This window comes from Eretmochelys imbricata, chromosome 7, assembly GCF_965152235.1.
Source record: "Eretmochelys imbricata isolate rEreImb1 chromosome 7, rEreImb1.hap1, whole genome shotgun sequence".
In the NCBI taxonomy this organism is placed as follows: domain Eukaryota; kingdom Metazoa; phylum Chordata; order Testudines; family Cheloniidae; genus Eretmochelys; species Eretmochelys imbricata.
The window spans coordinates 85,197,082-85,214,209 of NC_135578.1; the positions used below are offsets into that span (position 1 = coordinate 85,197,082).

The 17,128-nt window shown below is 42.2% G+C and overlaps 2 protein-coding genes across 2 annotated transcripts in view; one reads left to right on the forward strand and one right to left on the reverse strand.

Moving 5' to 3' along the window:
• ASCC1 (activating signal cointegrator 1 complex subunit 1) overlaps window positions 1-93 on the reverse strand; it is a 47,176-nt gene extending 47,083 nt beyond the window's left edge. Inside the window, 1 exon segment of the mRNA XM_077822017.1 lies at window positions 1-93. Coding sequence (XP_077678143.1) covers window positions 1-93 — 93 coding nt within the window.
• ANAPC16 (anaphase promoting complex subunit 16) lies at window positions 41-16,086 on the forward strand. The gene is made up of 4 exons (XM_077822018.1): window positions 41-153; window positions 3,200-3,354; window positions 13,452-13,526; window positions 15,261-16,086. The coding sequence occupies exons 2-4, from the start codon at window positions 3,213-3,215 to the stop codon at window positions 15,374-15,376; spliced, it is 333 nt and encodes a 110-aa protein (XP_077678144.1). The 5' UTR covers window positions 41-153; window positions 3,200-3,212; the 3' UTR covers window positions 15,377-16,086.
• Window positions 16,087-17,128: the final 1,042 nt, after the last annotated feature.

Genomic DNA, 17,128 nt, shown 5'->3' on the forward strand with positions numbered 1-17,128 from the left:
ACACTCCAGGCCCCCGCTCCAGGCCCCGCCCGCTCCTTCGCGGACCCCGCCCCGCAGGGGGCGGGGCCGTGCGTGCTCGCGCCCGCCCAACATGTAGCGCGAGCACGCACGCACTCAGGCCGCCTTCGCCACGCCAAGCCGGCCGGGCACCAGGTGAGGCAGCGGGGTAAGGGCGGCCGGAGCGGGTGAGGGGGCGATCTGGGCCCGGTCCTAGCCACCTCGCTCACCGGGGCGCCGTTGGGTAGGGAGGGGTAAGTGGTAGTTTTAGCGGGAGAGCGCTGCCCCACCCGACAGCAGCGAGTTGCTGCTCCGCGCATGCGCTGTGTTGCTCGAGCCGTCCGTGCGCGTGCGCAGTAGCCATGTAGAAACTGCCGCCGTTATTCTTCCGGTATGGGCGGGGTGAGCTCCCCTGGGACACCTCCCCCTCTCAGACGCTCTTTGCGCCATATGATTGGGCCCAGACCCTCAAAATATTTACTCTTCTAGCTTCCTAAATGGCTTTCAGATACCTGTGAGGACCGTGGCTTAGATCCATGCAACCATGAACAGTTTCTCTTTGCAGCCAGCTTTGTGTTCAAAACCTGGAACTGCTGATGAATCCGCATCTAGTCCCAAAAAACTGAGCTAAAATGTAACTTTAAATTGGTACGCAGAGTGGATGAATATATTGCTCCTGCCTTGAGCTTGACATCCAGCTTTCCTGGGTTTCAAGAGGGAAGTTCTGAATTGGTAATGAATAGGGAAGTGAGTGAAGGTGACAGAGAATGAGGATGGTATAGGCCCTATAAGGATAATGGGCTGGACAAGCAAGGAGTCAGTAGCCTTAGGGAAAGAGAGAGAAGACAGTTATAACCCAACAGTGTTCATCTTGGGTTCTGTAGCTGATCTATAGTTCCCATAGTGTAGACATCACCAAAGAAAAATTTAGAGGATAGATGAGAAATTATAGTGGGTAATAAAAACAAAAGACACTTCAGTGTCCAAATGGAAAGGGATAAAGGTCAAATGCCCTATCAAAATATATTTAAGCAGTTCTGTTATGCTGAAAGAATAAGGAAGGTGAGTGTTAAAGGCAGGGTGGGAGGTGTATGTGTGAGGAGTTAAAGTGATCAGGTGGCAGACTGCTAAACTGCCAAAAGAATTCCCAACCATTATTATTGTCAAATGCAATTTAAAAATACAGAGATAAAACACAAAACGCACATTTAGGAGCAAAGTGCAGCAGAGGAGTCAAGACCCTTTTAAAGACCATAGCATTTCTTCACACAGGGAGTGATGTGAGTAGGGTATAGTCTTGTGGCTCTCTAGATTTTATAGCAGAATGTTTTGTGGGATTTTTGCACAACTGGTGAGTGAGACTTACTTTTTTCCACCACCCACAAACATGAAGAGAATCTTCAGAAGGTGAATCGAGTTTAATGCTCGGTACAGAATTAGAAAAGGAGTACTTGTGCCACCTTAAAGACTAACAAATTTATTTGAGCATAAGCTTTTGTGAGCTACAGCTCACTTCATGTAGCTCACGAAAGCTTATGCTCAAATAAATTTGTTAGTCTCTAAGGTGCCACAAGTACTCCTTTTCTTTTTGTGGATGCAGACTAACAGGGCTGCTACTCTGAAATCTGTACTGAATTAGTTATGCATACTCTGATCCTACTCATATTTCCATTTTGCCAAGGCATTTGAGCATAATTTTCTTTTATTTTTGTGTGCCACCAAGTGGTAAAATTGTGAACTGCATTTTGTACTAAAATACATGCAAGAAATCTGCTGTAGTTTGAACATAGCCACATTATGGCCCTCAAATATCAGTTCTTCCTAGGGTGCAGAGCTCCACTTAGAAAATATTTACTTTTTCAGTGAAAAAGATAGCTAATAGAGGGCAGGTTTCAGAGTAACAGCCGTGTTAGTCTGTATTCGCAAAAAGAAAAGGAGTACTTGTGGCACCTTAGAGACTAACCAATTTATTTGAGCATAAGCTTTCGTGAGCTACAGCTCACTTCATCGGATGCATACTGTGGAAAATATAGAAGATATTTTTATACACACAGACCATGAAAAAATGGGTGTTTATCACTACAAAAGGTTTTCTCTCCCTCCACCCCACTCTCCTGCTGGTAATAGCTTATCTAAAGTGATCACTCTCCTTACAATGTGTATGATAATCAAGGTGGGCCATATCCAGCACAAATTCAGGGTTTAACAAGAACGTCTGAGGAACAGTGGGGGTGGGAAAGGAATAAACAAGGGGAAATAGGTTACTTTTATAATGAATCAACCATTCCCAGTCTCTATTCAAGCCTCAGTTAATTGTATCCAATTTGCAAATTAATTCCAATTCAGCAGTCTCTCGTTGGAGTCTGTTTTTGAAGTTTTTTTGTTGAAGGATAGTCACTTTGAGATCAGAAATCGAGTGACCAGAGAGATTGAAGTGTTCTCCGACTGGTTTATGAATATTATAATTCTTGACATCTGATTTGTGTCCATTTATTCTTTTATGTAGAGACTGTCCAGTTTGCCCAATGTACATTGCAGAGGGGCATTGCTGGCACATGATGGCATATATCACATTGGTAGATGTGCAGGTGAACGAGCCTCTGATAGTGTGGCTGATATTATTAGGCCCTGTGATGGTGTCCCCTGAATAGATATGTGGGCACAGTTGGCAGTGGGCTTTGTTGCAAAGATAGGTTCCTGGGTTACTGGTGTGAGGAGAGAAAACCTTTTGTAGTGATAAACACCCATTTTTTCATGGTCTGTGTGTATAAAAACATCTTCTGTATTTTCCACAGTATGCATCCGATGAAGTGAGCTGTAGCTCACGAAAGCTTATGCTCAGATAAATTGGTTAGTCCCTAAGGTGCCACAAGTCCTCCTTTTCTTTTTGCTAATAGAGGCCAGTAGTTCTCAGCCATGCAGTTACTTGTTTTATAATGCCAAGGTCTAGAACCTTAGCCACTGAACTTGCTCCCTGTGGACCTTACTTGTGATCTATAACGCCCTGCAATCAGACAACCAATGATGCCAAGTACTGTGGTGGACTTGAGATGTGGAAGACTAAGATAGGAATCGCCAAACAAATTTTCACCTATGAATGTGAGTTAATTTGAACCCAGGTCTCTGTAGGCAAAAAGATGTGTTGAATTAGCAAAAATTAAGTTAGAGAAGGAAAAGGTAACATTTTCTCTGTTGCCTTCAGGTTAAAGGGAGAAATGGCAGCCTCCTCTTCATCCTCTTCAGCTGGCGGAGTCAGTGGAAGCTCTGTAACTGGATCTGGATTCAGTGTTTCGGAACTTGCCCCACCACGGAAAGCCCTCTTTACGTACCCCAAAGGAGCTGGAGAAATGTTAGAAGGTGATTGCTCTGTTTCACATTTTGCTGTCAATAAACAACTGTTGATACAGTTTACAGACTATATAAAAAGTTAGGATCCTTAATGTCATTTTAGACACAAAGCAGCCAAAGGATCTAATTGTAAAGGGAGGGAGATCTGAGTAGGCAGATGCTAGGTTTATCTCTGCTTTCAGTATATCCATGCTACCATTTTCTTTCCTTTATTCCTAAAATTATGATAAATTATCTACCCCTATTTATCTCAAACTTTAAGATGGCGTAGGATTGTTTTTCCTTCATATGTTCAAAAAAATTATTTAAACAGTCTGATATTTTAGACCCATAAAAACAAAAATCTCAGACTTCACAGAAAGCAAGGCAGCAGTTGGGACAGGAAAGACTGAGTGCATGACTCTGTCAGCTTCTTTTTGCTAGCTACTTCTTTGGTTTCATAACTGAAAATTACTATAGAGATGTCTGATGGGGTTATATTATTCTTTGGCAAATCCTCTTCTATTTAGGTTCATAGGGTCAGATTCGTGGCCGTGCCAGCGCAGAAACAGAAGGCAAGGCAGCTTGTGCCTCCAGTACTCAGGGACCAAGATGGCCTGTTTAGGCCGCAGCATAGACTAGGGTAGCACTGAGGATAACTTGCACTCCTACTTCAGTGGGCCACTGCAGTTGTGATGGTTGCTTCCACCATCCTGTGCCTTCCTGGGCCCATGCAGGAGAAAGGGGACTTGCAGAGGTGGCACAAAGCTGGCAGAGCCATGCACAATGGTAGGGGCATATGCGTGCCATATGGGCATTTTGCAGCAGCTTACCTTATGCAACGGGGCTGTAGCACAAAGATGGGTCTGGCCTATGGGACTCTTTTCAGATTGAATTTGCCCATTATTCAGCATCCCTGCGGTTACTCCATTGAAGTCAGTGGAGTTAGAGCAGGGATGAACTTGGCCTTACATGTTTCATTTGAGTATCTGAAATGCCATTGCATTTGTCTAAAATCTAATCATAAATTAGATCTAATCTCCAATTAGATATGAGCGTGTGCTCTTATGATATATGCAGGTTAGAAAACTGCTTCCATTTTCCTAGTGTTGGGCATTTGACTGGTTCAAAAATAATTGGTCAGTTGACTGGTCAAATATTTTAAGGCACTAATTTATTAGAGCAATAACAAAAAAAAGTAAAATTTTTATGCTCTCCGATAGGCCTAGCCTGAGATAAATACATATGCCTAATTACAAAAAAGTTACTTATCTGAGTTATTTTAACTCAGAAAAATGCAAAACACAATTAAAGTTCTAAAAAAAGAATAATTACTATTACCTTTTTAGCAATGTTATGTTAACATTTAAATGTGAACATTATTCAAGACTGAACAGTTACAAAATAAAAGAAAAATGAAATTAAGCAGAAATAAACATATATAGCAACTATAAAAGGAAAAAAAGTCATTTTAAAATGCACTTATGCTAGGTAGGCAGCAGGCCAACTCTTCAAGCAGCTTAATGGCTATGAATCTATTCTCTGTGTGTTGGGTGAGGCAGTTCAATGACTGTGAATCTTCCTTTCCCTCCCCACTCCCTTATGAGTTAATTTCTGTATGTTTGTCTAGTCAGTTTAGATTGTAAGCTCTTTGGGGCAGGGACTGTGTTTTTTAACCTGCTTAATGTCCTTTGTAAGCTGCTATGTAAATTAATGGCCTAGTATACAAATTAAAATCAACACTGTATGTATATCTTTAAGATTTGAGCCAACCAGGATGCTCAGCTTTCAGTTAGTTCACCTTCTTCCCCAACAGTGATGAAGACATTTAAGTAGACTTGCTAACAGATGGCACTATGATACAGTCCAAAATATAGGCCACCCCCTATATCAGATCATCCTTGCTGGAATATTTTACAATATTTGACAATGGTGAATAATTTGTGATGTGCTCAGATGAAACGAAGTTAATGTTCATTATGTTTTAATACATAAAACTGCTCAATTGACCAGCCCTCCACTTGCCCTGTTGTTTTTTCTATTTGCCTTCTGCCTTTTTCCCCTTACTTTTTAGCTGTAGAATGGAGGAGTGCCAGGGCAGGCAAAAGGGTCCTTCAGTTGATTATGGGAAACACAACTTGCCTGTGATTGAAATTCATAGCTTTTAGTTCTGTAGCGCTGGGGGGTTTGTATAGCACAGTGTGTTATGTTCATTAGAATACAGGGGTCTCCTGCTGCTCCCATTTAAGTCAATTCCCTATATTTGTACAGCAGCATTAATATTGTCAGTTATGGCACTGACGTGATCTGCTCTTTCAGTGTAGTTTGGAGGAGCAGTGGTTTGGGTGATCTAAGCATCAGTATCACCTAAACTCTGTGGAACTACAGGTTAAAATCCAAACAGGGTCAACTCTGGCTTTTGTTCTCTGGGGTAAATAAACCGATTCCATGCAGTTTACTTGAGGGAGAAGAGGGTCTTTGAGATCTGTCTGCTCTTATTGGACACCATGAAAGAATAGGGGCCAAGACTGTGTAAGCCCAGGTGTTTGCTTCAATATCATGGCCTGAATTTCCCCTCCCTTTGCTGTTGTGCAGTGAGCTATGTGTCGGTTACAATCCTCTACCTTGGAAGTGACTGCTTTTCAGTGGAGCTGTATGTATAATTGTGAATGAAAGGCACTAGATAAAAGTAAATCATCACCTAATACTACTTAGGTTAGTTGATGTGCTAGGTACTGATAGCACTGTAGTTAATTACATATTATGCCATATCACTAATTAAGATTTGTAGACATTAGTCTGTATGCCAGACTTGAAATAGTTCTGACTAAAGACTTGTTCACAGAACTTAATGAGCCCTCAAAACAAATTAAAATTATGAAATACTTCAAGTTACTGACTTGATGGGTGACTCTGCTTCAGAACGACAGGTTTCAGAGTAACAGCCGTGTTAGTGTGTGTTCGCAAAAAGAAAAGGAGTACTTGTGGCACCTTAGAGACTAACCAATTTATTTGAGCATAAGCTTTCGTGAGCTACAACTCACTTCATCGGATATGAAGTGAGTTGTAGCTCACGAAAGCTTATGCTCAAATAAATTGGTTAGTCTCTAAGGTGTCACAAGTATTCCTTTTCTTTCTGCTTCAGAAGGTTCAGCTAGGAGAATAGAATTTTTGGTATGTAGGCTTAAAGGGCCTAGGTAGGCTGGTAATACCGGTGTTTCATTTGAAAGACATGGTGGGATGCATATGTATTAAAATAAAACATAATGAACATTAATGTCCTTTTATTTGAGCACATCACTAATACAGTAGAGGGCATTTTAATTGCAAAGGAGGCTTGGAAGATGAGCCAGTATGACAATGGTATTCTGATAATGGTAAACAGTAGATCAGCCTCTGATTCATCCCTTTTAAATAGAAGTGGATCCTGGGATGAGATTTTCCAGGACTGGTGGCAAGGTTCTCAAAAGGCCCCAACCTTTAAAATTTTCTCCCCTTGTTTAGTTTAGGAGCCTTTTAGGATGTGAGGTAAGGTACATTTATTTGATTTAGCTTTCAGTTGATCTGTTCCTGATAACATGGTGACTAATCTATTTTGAGTGGCAGCAGCAGTTTAATGCTATCCTCATTACAGGACGCTTCATTTAATTTAGGCTTTTAATTTCGTAGATAACATCCCACACCGTTCTTTCTTCAAATGGATGCAGTTGTTAGTGTGCTGGCTGCATAATGTGGTGGTCTTTTTTTCAAAGAAAGCAGTTAAAATATTCATAAACGTCGCCCAATTGTACATCTTTTTCAGGTAGTTTTAGAATTTTTTTAAATAATGTACCCTTGGATTCTCTAAGGGTTTTTGGATTTACTGGTAGTACTACCAAGAGCAGATTTAAATAATGTTATTTGTCATATGTTATTGACAATATTGTGAACTCCCTTATTTCTAAGATGCCTATAAGATACATGAGTAATTTTAACCTGCATGGGGTTATTATTATTCTTGTGGAAATTGCAAGGTATAGAGGGAAGTTAATATATTTGATTGTTTAACCTCTGAGTGAGCCAGGGATTGCCAGAAGATTAGCTAACTTCTGCTTAGCTTGCTTCCAGTTTAATATTTGCTTAAAATCAGTTGAAAAAGGAGTGATGTCATGTTTATGGATTTGTAGCATTTCTGTAAGTACAGTCTAGTTGCTTAAGTGATAGGCTCTGTACAAATGATTAAAAATAAATAAAAAATGTAATGCAGAATAATCACATTCTGCCATATCAGATAAATCAGGTGAAGTCTAAGGATTGTATATACATTAGCCTATGTTCGGTTTCTATTCAGTCTGTAGGAAATTCATTTTCCTTGAGCCCTATTGTTCAGCCTTTATTCAGGCAAAGTTCCCAACAGTGACAGTGGGCAAGGCTTAAAAACTCCACTCATCTTCTGTTGACCAGAGTGAAAGATACTGTCAGGGCCGGCCTTTGGGGTGGGCGGCCAGGGCAGCCACCCAGGGTGGCCTGCCAAAGAGGACGCCGTGCGCTGGCTCGGCACTCCACTTGTGCGCTGTGGACAAGCAGCCACAGCGCTGGTTCATCTCCACCCAGCACAGCATTCCCACCCCACTCCTCTCGGCTGGCAGGCCCAGGACTGCCTTCTCCCTGCCCCCTCCCTCTTCTCAGCCAGCTGGCTGCCAGCTGAGGGCTCATGACGGGGGCAGAGAGGACCCCGCAGCCGCTGGGACTCTACTCTGTCTTCCCCCCCCCTCGTCCCCCAGGCTCATACCACTTGGTGGAGCGAGCAAGGGGGGAGGGAGACTCAGTGGCAGACCGGGGGGTTTCTGGCTACCATGTGCCATGGACTGCTGGGGTCCCCCATGGCACAGCCCCCGCCTCCTCTCTAGGCTCTTGGGGCCCCTGCCAGGCTTGGGGCAGCGCTGGTGGGAGGGTGCTGCGCATGGGGCTCATGCCCCAGCCTCACGCCCACTATTATTCAAATGCAGAGGCTCGGAAACATGAGGGTCCTGGACCCTGCTGGGCAGGAAGCAGCACCGGCACCCAGTGGATGGACACCCCGACCAGTGGGTGCCCCTTGCTCCAGATAAGCTCTCTCAGCCCAGGCCCCACAGAACAACTGGAGTCCCTTCACCCCATCCCCCACTAGCACCCCTGAGGGAGATCCAGCACCGTCTGACCCATCCCCCTACCAGTGCCCGTGGGGGAGATTGGACCTCCCCCAGTTGCCCCGACCCATCCCCCCACCAGCGCTCCTGTTCTAGGGAGGGATGTGGGTCTGGTCCAGTTCAGGGGGTTCAGTCTGGAGAGGGATGTCTTTTGCAGGCACAGCTGGTCCTGATCCGAGTCTCCATGCCTCCGACTTGGGGAAAAGACTAGCAAAACTAGTATGAATAATGACACTAAAATGTATTTTAAAAAATTTCATATTTTTTATTTTTAAAATGTTTTAAATAGTTTTTAAATTTGCCCCAATTTCATATAAAAATTTAATTCAAGCCCTGGTGGTTCATATGAGAAATGTGAAGGATGAGATAGTGTGATGGTTCCCTTTTAGTGGGAGCAGCACATGGCTGGTGTTTTGGCCAGCTTTGGCTTTTGTTAGCTGTTTTTACCCACACACACACTCTTACATACACAGTCTCCCTTATACAGTCCCCCCCAGCACATACACCAGGGGTCCCTCCCTGCATCCAGATCACTTTCCTCACCTGTGCTGTGCGGCATCAGGAGCTGCTGCTCTCGGGCCCTCTCCTGAGGCAGCCCAGGCGGGGAAGATGACATGGATGCCGGGAGCCCTGATGGTTGCTCCTCGCTCGGTCCCTCCCTCACAGCCCCTTAGGGGTGTGTGGGGCAGAGGAGCAGCAGTCCGGGGGTGGGGGAGCGAGCAGCAATGCCAGCTGCTTTCGTGCATCCAGGTCAGTTTCCCCATATGGGTGCAGGAGGGGGATGCAGGGGTTGGGAATGAAGGGGGTGCAGGGATTGGGGCACAGGATGGGGAGCAGGTCTTTGGGGTGACGGGAGGGAGGAGAGCCCGGGGAACCCATGGGGGCCAGGGGCACCAAAATGCAAATTCACCCAAGGTGCCATTTTCCCTAAGGCCGGCCCTGGATACTGTACTACCACTAACCCTGCAATTTAAAAGATTAAGATAGTGTACTCATCTGACTTTCTATTAATAAACTTAGCACATGTCTTCAGTGTCCATTTCTTCATTTCTTTGTCTTGTTTCACCATATTGTGTTTTCTCTTTCTCCCCCCCCCATATTGCTGGTCAGCTCTCTCTCTGTGCTTATTCAATCAATCTTTCCGGCCTGCTCCACTTATGTCCGCTCACTTCTATCCAATCACACACAAAGCTAGAAAAGACACCTAGTAAACAGGACTAAACCACTAGCCAAAGCTTGGTATGAAAGATGAGGGGCCCTACTGTCTAGGGGCAAGGCCCAGGTAAGAAGCCAACTTCTCTCCACTACTGTGCTGCTCAGATCCTGGGACTTCTACAATGGTGCTGCCCCTGCAATTTGATTAAAGCTTTAGTATCATCCAGTAGCTTGTAGGTGTCTAATAAATTGGATCCTCTCCTTTTCCCCCCTCCACCTCTGGTTTCTGGAAGGGAGGAGCATTTTATTTCTGTTCCACCCAAGTGACCTGAATACTATGAAGGTGGATGGATCTTTACCAGCCTATTCTTCCCCGACCTCCTGGCTGCTGCCGTGGGGAGCTACAGTACTCTATGCCAGTGTTCTCAATAACCGGTCCATGGACTAGCACCGGTCCCTGAGATCTACCTGACATGGTTTAGGAAGACAGCAAGCCAGTCCCTAGTATCAAAAAGGTTGAGAAACACTGCTCTATGCCACCTTGAGGTTGGTTTTTAGTTCTTATTCACTGCGTTGCTTTGTCGTCTGTCTCTGCTGTTGCCCAGTTTCTCAAGCAACAGCAAAGTGAAATGAACTGCCAATCTGTTTTACTGCCACCCACTGGGTTCTGAATAGCTGCAGTGAGGCCGAAAAGACTTAGTTTTCATTGTGCTGCAGCTTGACAATGCTTCATGCAGAGGCACTTGAGTCATCCGCAGACAAGACATCTGGCTTTCTGCTGTCCCTGGGCAAGTGGATTTTTCAGGCCGTGGGAGAGGGAGTTTTGCATTAAAAGGGAAGGGGGAAAATAGGATGTCTGAATATTAAGTGACATGCAAAATTGAAGACTATTATTAAGCTTTGTTAGAGGTTTTGCTAGAAATCTGCATACGGCAACTGCTGACTCTTCTCCTTGTGGGATGAACTGAAAGAAATAAAATGAAGGTCACACCCAGAATTATGTATTTGATAGGTATGATGCCTTTGAAAGTATCTCCTGTCATGTTCACACAACTAAATAAGTTAGTTAAAATTAACTGTAGACTTTGTCTGGTGACGTAGACAACCCCTCATCAATATTTAAGAACAAGGATAAAATGCTTTTTCTTAACATGTCTTTATTATTAGCTCCCATTGTCAGAAGAGACTCTTCTAGAATTATTACATACTTATTAGGTTGAGGACTAAGTTCAACCTGGCTTTTCCATCTGGTAATGTATAAGTGACTTCCTGTTTGGAGCATCTCCATCCTTTTTAAGAGGATCAGATTTAACATTAGTTTATTGTGAAGAGTTTGCTAAATGTGATATGGAAAGTTCCAGCCTATTCATGTCCTCGAGACTCTAGACTTAGGAGAACTCAGTACAGACAATTCTGTGATAATACAAGTATTATAGATTGCAATAAGGTTTCTGATATTTGTGGTGTCACATTCTGGGATTTCTTCAGTGACCCATGAAGTACCAAGTAGGCCTGGGGGGGGAAATAATTGCAAAAGGTCAATGAAAGCTGATTTCTGAGCTGAATGCCTCCCGCAGCCTGGCTAGTAGGGATATTTCAGAATGGAAATCTGTACTTAACTTGTCAGATTTAGTTAGCCGCTCATTTTTAAAACTGGTACTGAAGTACTACATTACAAGCAATAAGACATGACAAGATAGTGAAGGACGTTGTTAATAAATTGATATATTTTAATGCTTGGCCATCTTAGTTGATGCACAAGAACATAGCCTGGCAGAAGAAAGATGTGTTTTCTTTGGACAGTTCTGTCCTTTGGTTTTAAAGTTCATTTAGCAAAGAATGTGTATAAATGTCTTAACTGTATTATTCATCCTAATAGCCACACATATTAGCGATCAGTATTTATGAGAGCTTCTCTCTTTGTGTGGATGGAGAGCTGGAGTGATCCATAGAATTGTAACTCCTTTTCCTTTAGTTTTTTAGAATGACATTTTGCACACACAAAATGGAATTATTTTAAATGGGTTGCATATAGAATAATAAATGCTGGAAGTATCACTTAACCATGAAATTGTAATCCACTGTAAGATTATCTGTTGTTCCACATATTCAGTAATCTGTCTGTGGCACCAGATGTACTCTTTTCTACCTCAGAACTTGAAGATAATTAGATTTTATCATCTTTAGGGAAGTGGCTATGTATTATAGCCCTTTCAGTTGCTGAACAAAATATTTTAAAGTGGTGTAAACTGGAAGCCCTGCCTACAGGTGTAGAATCAGTTAATGGAAGAATAAACCATGATGTTGATAGAGCAAGGCTTACATACAAATGAGGCAATAACTATTGTTTTCTCTGAGAAGACCTTTTATATTAGGCAATAATGCACAGTCAGGGTTGAGATAAGGTGGTACTAAAGAGCTTAAGACACTCTTATGAGTTGTGTACTCTAAACTCTAGTTGACAGCGGTGGGACGCTGTACTTTGCAGGATCAGGCCCAGTTTTTTTTCCTCCAGTGTAGGTATCCCTTTTCTGATTTATTGAATCTATATTTGCATTTAGCAAAGACAATATGGTCTATATGTAATGGATAGGCTGATGGACCATGGCTTGCTTTAAGGTTTGTATTTTTATATTTATATTTAATATTTTTATATGTTTGTGTGTATATATATATATATATATATATATTTTAAGTACAGATTGTGTCAAGTACTACGTCTCTCTGGAGCCTGGTCTCCTTTCATTGTGCTTTCTATATGATAAAAGTGCACATGACTGGCTGAGATGTGGCATGCTGTAGTGCTAATATGAATTATCAGCTAGAAAGGGAGACGGCGGCCTCTTTCCTTTTCATTCAGGCAGAGATTGTGAATTGAGACACCTTCTACAAACCATTTGTGCTAAACATTTATTTTTATATTGCACTGCACTGCCCTCAGCCGAGGAGTAATTCTCAATTATGAACACATGTCAGTCACCCTACAATTTTCCAAAAAGCCATCCACAGCTGAGTTTCTACAGTGTCTTCAATTATGATTCTCCTACCATTTTTCAGGGCACTTTCTGGCACTGACACAGTATTTGGTCCTGTAATTGCACTGCAGAACACTCAAATCTTAACTGAAATCGCAGTGCTTCTGTTACACTTTCAATAAACCAACGTAGTTTAAAGGATGAAATTTTATGTCATTTTGTATTTGGACAGGCGAATTGTCATTTGTCATACAAAGGCTACTCAACTAATTTTTAGCTATATTTTCAGAAATATAGGGAAAACTTGAGCTTTATGGAGCACCTTTCGAACTCTCTCTCAAAAGACTTCCTAAAGATGAGAGTTAGATCTTAAGAGCCATTACTGTGTGGGCAAATGCAACAACTTTTATGAACTCAGCAACAGTTCTCAGGCTGTAGATTATTCACGTTTGTTTTATTAAGGAAAAGACTGTTGGCACAGAGACCAAGATTTTCTTTTAATCAAAATGCCATAGCATCTTTCACATCCCTCTTGACAGCAACCATGAGAACCAGGCAAAAGGGGTACCAAGATACCAAACAGTGCAGCAGCACACCCACTCTGTGCTCCATTTCCGTGTCAGCACTGGGTATAAGTCAAAGCCCTGGTGTGGGACTTCAACCCACGGCTTCCTGACCCACAGACCAGAGTGCTGCACATTAGACACTGTCCTATTCTGGTAAAGTGGGTGAGCAGAGGAAAAGCACATTCTGAACATAAAAATTATAGAAAGCTTCTCAGTCATAAAACTCTTAAGAAAGACTAAATCACTCTCTCTTCTGTTTACAGATGGCTCAGAAAGATTCCTTTGTGAATCCGTTTTCAGCTATCAGGTTGCCTCTACATTAAAGCAAGTGAAACATGGTAAGCACTCAAGTGTTGTACGTTTTGTGAGTGTGTTTATAAGTTTGCTATATCCTCCTGCAGCTTCCACAGTAAAGGCCAGCAACATACTGTGCCGTGAACCACAAAAAGCAGAATGGCTATTTAAATTAACTTCCTGAATTAGCACTAAGTGAGGCTATTGTTAGGTCCTTTTTCAAATGTGATGCAAATATTGAATTAAATTCACACGGTGGGGGTGGGAGCAGATAAGCGTTTCTAACCTCATTTTTCCATTGCTCTATGCTGTACTGTACACACAAGCGGTGAGGTCTGAACAGAGAGCAGAAACCTTACAAACTGGCTGTAATACAGACTTACTTTCTGGCCTTAAGCATGTCTACCCTGCAGTTAAACACCTATGCTGTAGTGCTAACATGAATTATCAGCTAGAAAGGGAGACGGCGGCCTCTTTCCTTTTCATTCAGGCAGAGATTGTGAATTGAGACACCTTCTACAAACCATTTGTGCTAAACATTTATTTTTATATTGCACTGCACTGCCCTCAGCCGAGGAGTAATTCTCAATTATGAACACATGTCAGTCACCCTACAATTTTCCAAAAAGCCATCCACAGCTGAGTTTCTACAGTGTCTTCAATTATGATTCTCCTACCATTTTTCAGGGCACTTTCTGGCACTGACACAGTATTTGGTCCTGTAATTGCACTGCAGAACACTCAAATCTTAACTGAAATCGCAGTGCTTCTGTTACACTTTCAACTGTGTCAGCTGAATCAGGTTTTCAGGGCTTGGGCTGAGGGTCTATAAAATTGTGGTGTAAATGTTCAGGCTTGGGCTGGAGCCCAAGCTCCTGGACCCCCTGAGGGGGAAGGTCCCAGGCTCCAGCCGAAGCATTTATACTGCAACACCTTTCCCCATACCAGGCTCCCCTGATCTCTCCCCCCTGCCAGAGGTTTTGTGTGTTCCTTATTCCCCATCCCCACGTCAGGGACTTTGTGTGTACCTCCATACTCCCCATTATTATTGGTGTGGGAGATAAGTCATTCACGCTGTCAACATGGTAAAGTCTACTGGGAGCATGAGCAGAGATGAGATGGGATACTATTATGCCATCTAGCAATTGTTTGTTCTATAGAAGAGGTACTTGAATCTGTGGCTGTACTAATCAGATGGCAGGGTCTCCAGGTATCCCCCAATTTCTCCCCTTTAAGTTTTCCAGTTTTCCCCCAGATCAGTAGGGTTCTGGCCATTGATGCCTAGAACATTCTCTGGAATTGATTGGCTGCAACATTCAAACGTTATGTTATATACATACAGAGAAATACCAGTGAGTTGCATTTAAGGCCTCCAGTTATTTATGCTAAAGAAAATAGCCCCACATTGTTTTCGGCTTCTTACACTAATAAGTTTGTGTTTCCCTCTTGCAGTTTTTGATCCACATTAGTGCCTCAGTATGTTCAGAGAGTTACAGATAGACCTCCTGTCCCACGCTGGACATATATATTTTTAGTCCTTGAAGAAGGTTAATGAAGTCTGTTCTCTTGTATGATCTGATGAAGTCTTTGCTTCTATAGGGAAAATATCAATACATTTTTTTTTATGTTCAGACTAGTCTGACACAGTGGAGCAAAACTGTTTTCCAGTGCCTGGATTATTAGGGAAGGACATCCCTGCTGCAAAGGATAATACATCTAATTAAAAGATTTAAGTGAAATGCTGTTGCAAACAATGTTTATCTTTGGACTTCTTGTAGATCAACAAGTTGCTCGGATGGAAAAACTAGCTGGTTTAGTAGAAGAACTGGAAGCAGATGAGTGGAGGTACAAGCCAATAGAGCAGCTGCTGGGGTTCACTCCATCCTCAGGCTGAAAGCTTTGGGATCACTGGTGTTGAAAGACAACACAAATATACAACACTCAGGATTGATTTTTAAATACGCTGCCATTTATCAGTGTGTTCCCAGCTGCATCATGTTTTTTAAATCCACACCAGGTGGCTCTGTAATAGTATCCAGTAAGTTGCAACCACAAAATGGCAAATCCTTTTAGTCTTCTGCAGTGTAGACATTTGGTAATAATTCAGCAGGGCCTGATTTCTGTAACTTATGAAATACCGTAAGTTTTAAAGACTTGGAGAATAACTTGTTTGTTTAACGGGGAAGGGAAGGTTATTTTAAAAAACCCAGTCATTTCTACTCACAATGGAGTGTACATGCCTGAATTGGCCAGGTAATATCAATCATTCAGGACCTGGATACCTTTGCTGTTTTGAGTCCAAATCCTGGAGGGCAAAGGTACTGAATGGAAGAAGATTCTTTTTGAAGAAGAATGTGATAACGTACTGTGCGGGGCCAACTGAAGGGGAAAATGTTAACTGATTTCTATATTTAGATCTCCTTGTTTTTGCTGAGTCTTTTCTCTCTGCTGGCATGTTTCTTTTTTGACTGTACACAGAATATTAGGAGAAGGGAGCTGCTGTTTAATGCAGAGGCGGTGACTCAAGACACCGAAATCTGCTCTTACTTTACCATAATGTATACAACTGTTTGTTCTATGGCCAATAAATTTCAAGAGTTTGAAGTCTGTTTCTTTAACTTTTCTAAGGCTTGGGGACGTGAGGAAACAAAATCAATTGTTTTGTGGGCAAGATGGGATGTTATGGAGCAAAAGACCCAGCTCCATAGTTATAATGGCGATATACCTCCAAACTTAAGTCCAATTAAAAAGAAAATCTCCCAAAAGAAACCAAATCCCCCTTGCCTTACTCTGGCCATCCCTTTAAAATATCTCAAAAGTGCAAAGCAATATTACTAGGGTTATAAAATTCCATCTCCTATTCAAAGAATCCATTTCTAATATAGGTTTCAGAGTAACAGCCGTGTTAGTTTGTATTTGCAAAAAGAAAAGGAGTACTTGTGGCACCTTAGAGACTAACCAATTTATTTGAGCATAAGCTGTAGCTCACGAAAGCTTATGCTCAAATAAATTGGTTAGTCTAAGGTGCCACAAGTACTCCTTTTCTTATTTCTAATATAGTGTAACAGTAGCATACAATATTACGTGTCTCACAGTATAGTTAACACACAATTTCTACATACTCAGAAAACCTACATCATGTCATATGCTGATAGATTTCATATCAAACAGATTATGAATATCATATCTAAGTACTTACATTTCCCCCAGAAAAATGTATCATATGTATCTGAATAGCTCACAACATCCCTGGAAAGAAGGATAGTAATATCTGTCACAGTTCAAGGCAACTACACCTGTATCCTCCTCTATGGGACAGCAAGGGAACCCATTCTCAAGCTTCCAGCTCCCCGGCCATCACCTCTCAAGTGGAGACACACATCTCACTCCCTTCTGACCCAGGTATTTCCAGGCTGCACATTCCCCTGCCTATACTGTGATTGCAGCGAGAGACTCTGCCAAAGCAGGCCTGCTTGCTTTCTCTTCAGAGACTGATAGAGTAATTGTCAACAAGTTATAAGTTACCATATAGTAGTTCCTATACAAGCCCATTTTATTCTTAAAATAAAAGCATAGCACTACAGAGTAAATATATTAAAACAATAAAAGAACCTACACGCATGCTAATAAGCTTATGAGAGATCCC

What these genes read in the sequence shown, in the direction of transcription:
- ANAPC16 (XM_077822018.1), top strand. Translation starts at nt 3,213, where the DNA reads ATGGCAGCCTCCTCTTCATCCTCTTCAGCTGGCGGAGTCAGTGGAAGC. An exon ending in AGCTGGAGAAATGTTAGAAG is followed by an intron (nt 3,355 to 13,451) that starts GTGATTGCTCTG and finishes TTCTGTTTACAG; the next exon opens with ATGGCTCAGAAAGATTCCTT. An exon ending in ATTAAAGCAAGTGAAACATG is followed by an intron (nt 13,527 to 15,260) that starts GTAAGCACTCAA and finishes GACTTCTTGTAG; the next exon opens with ATCAACAAGTTGCTCGGATG.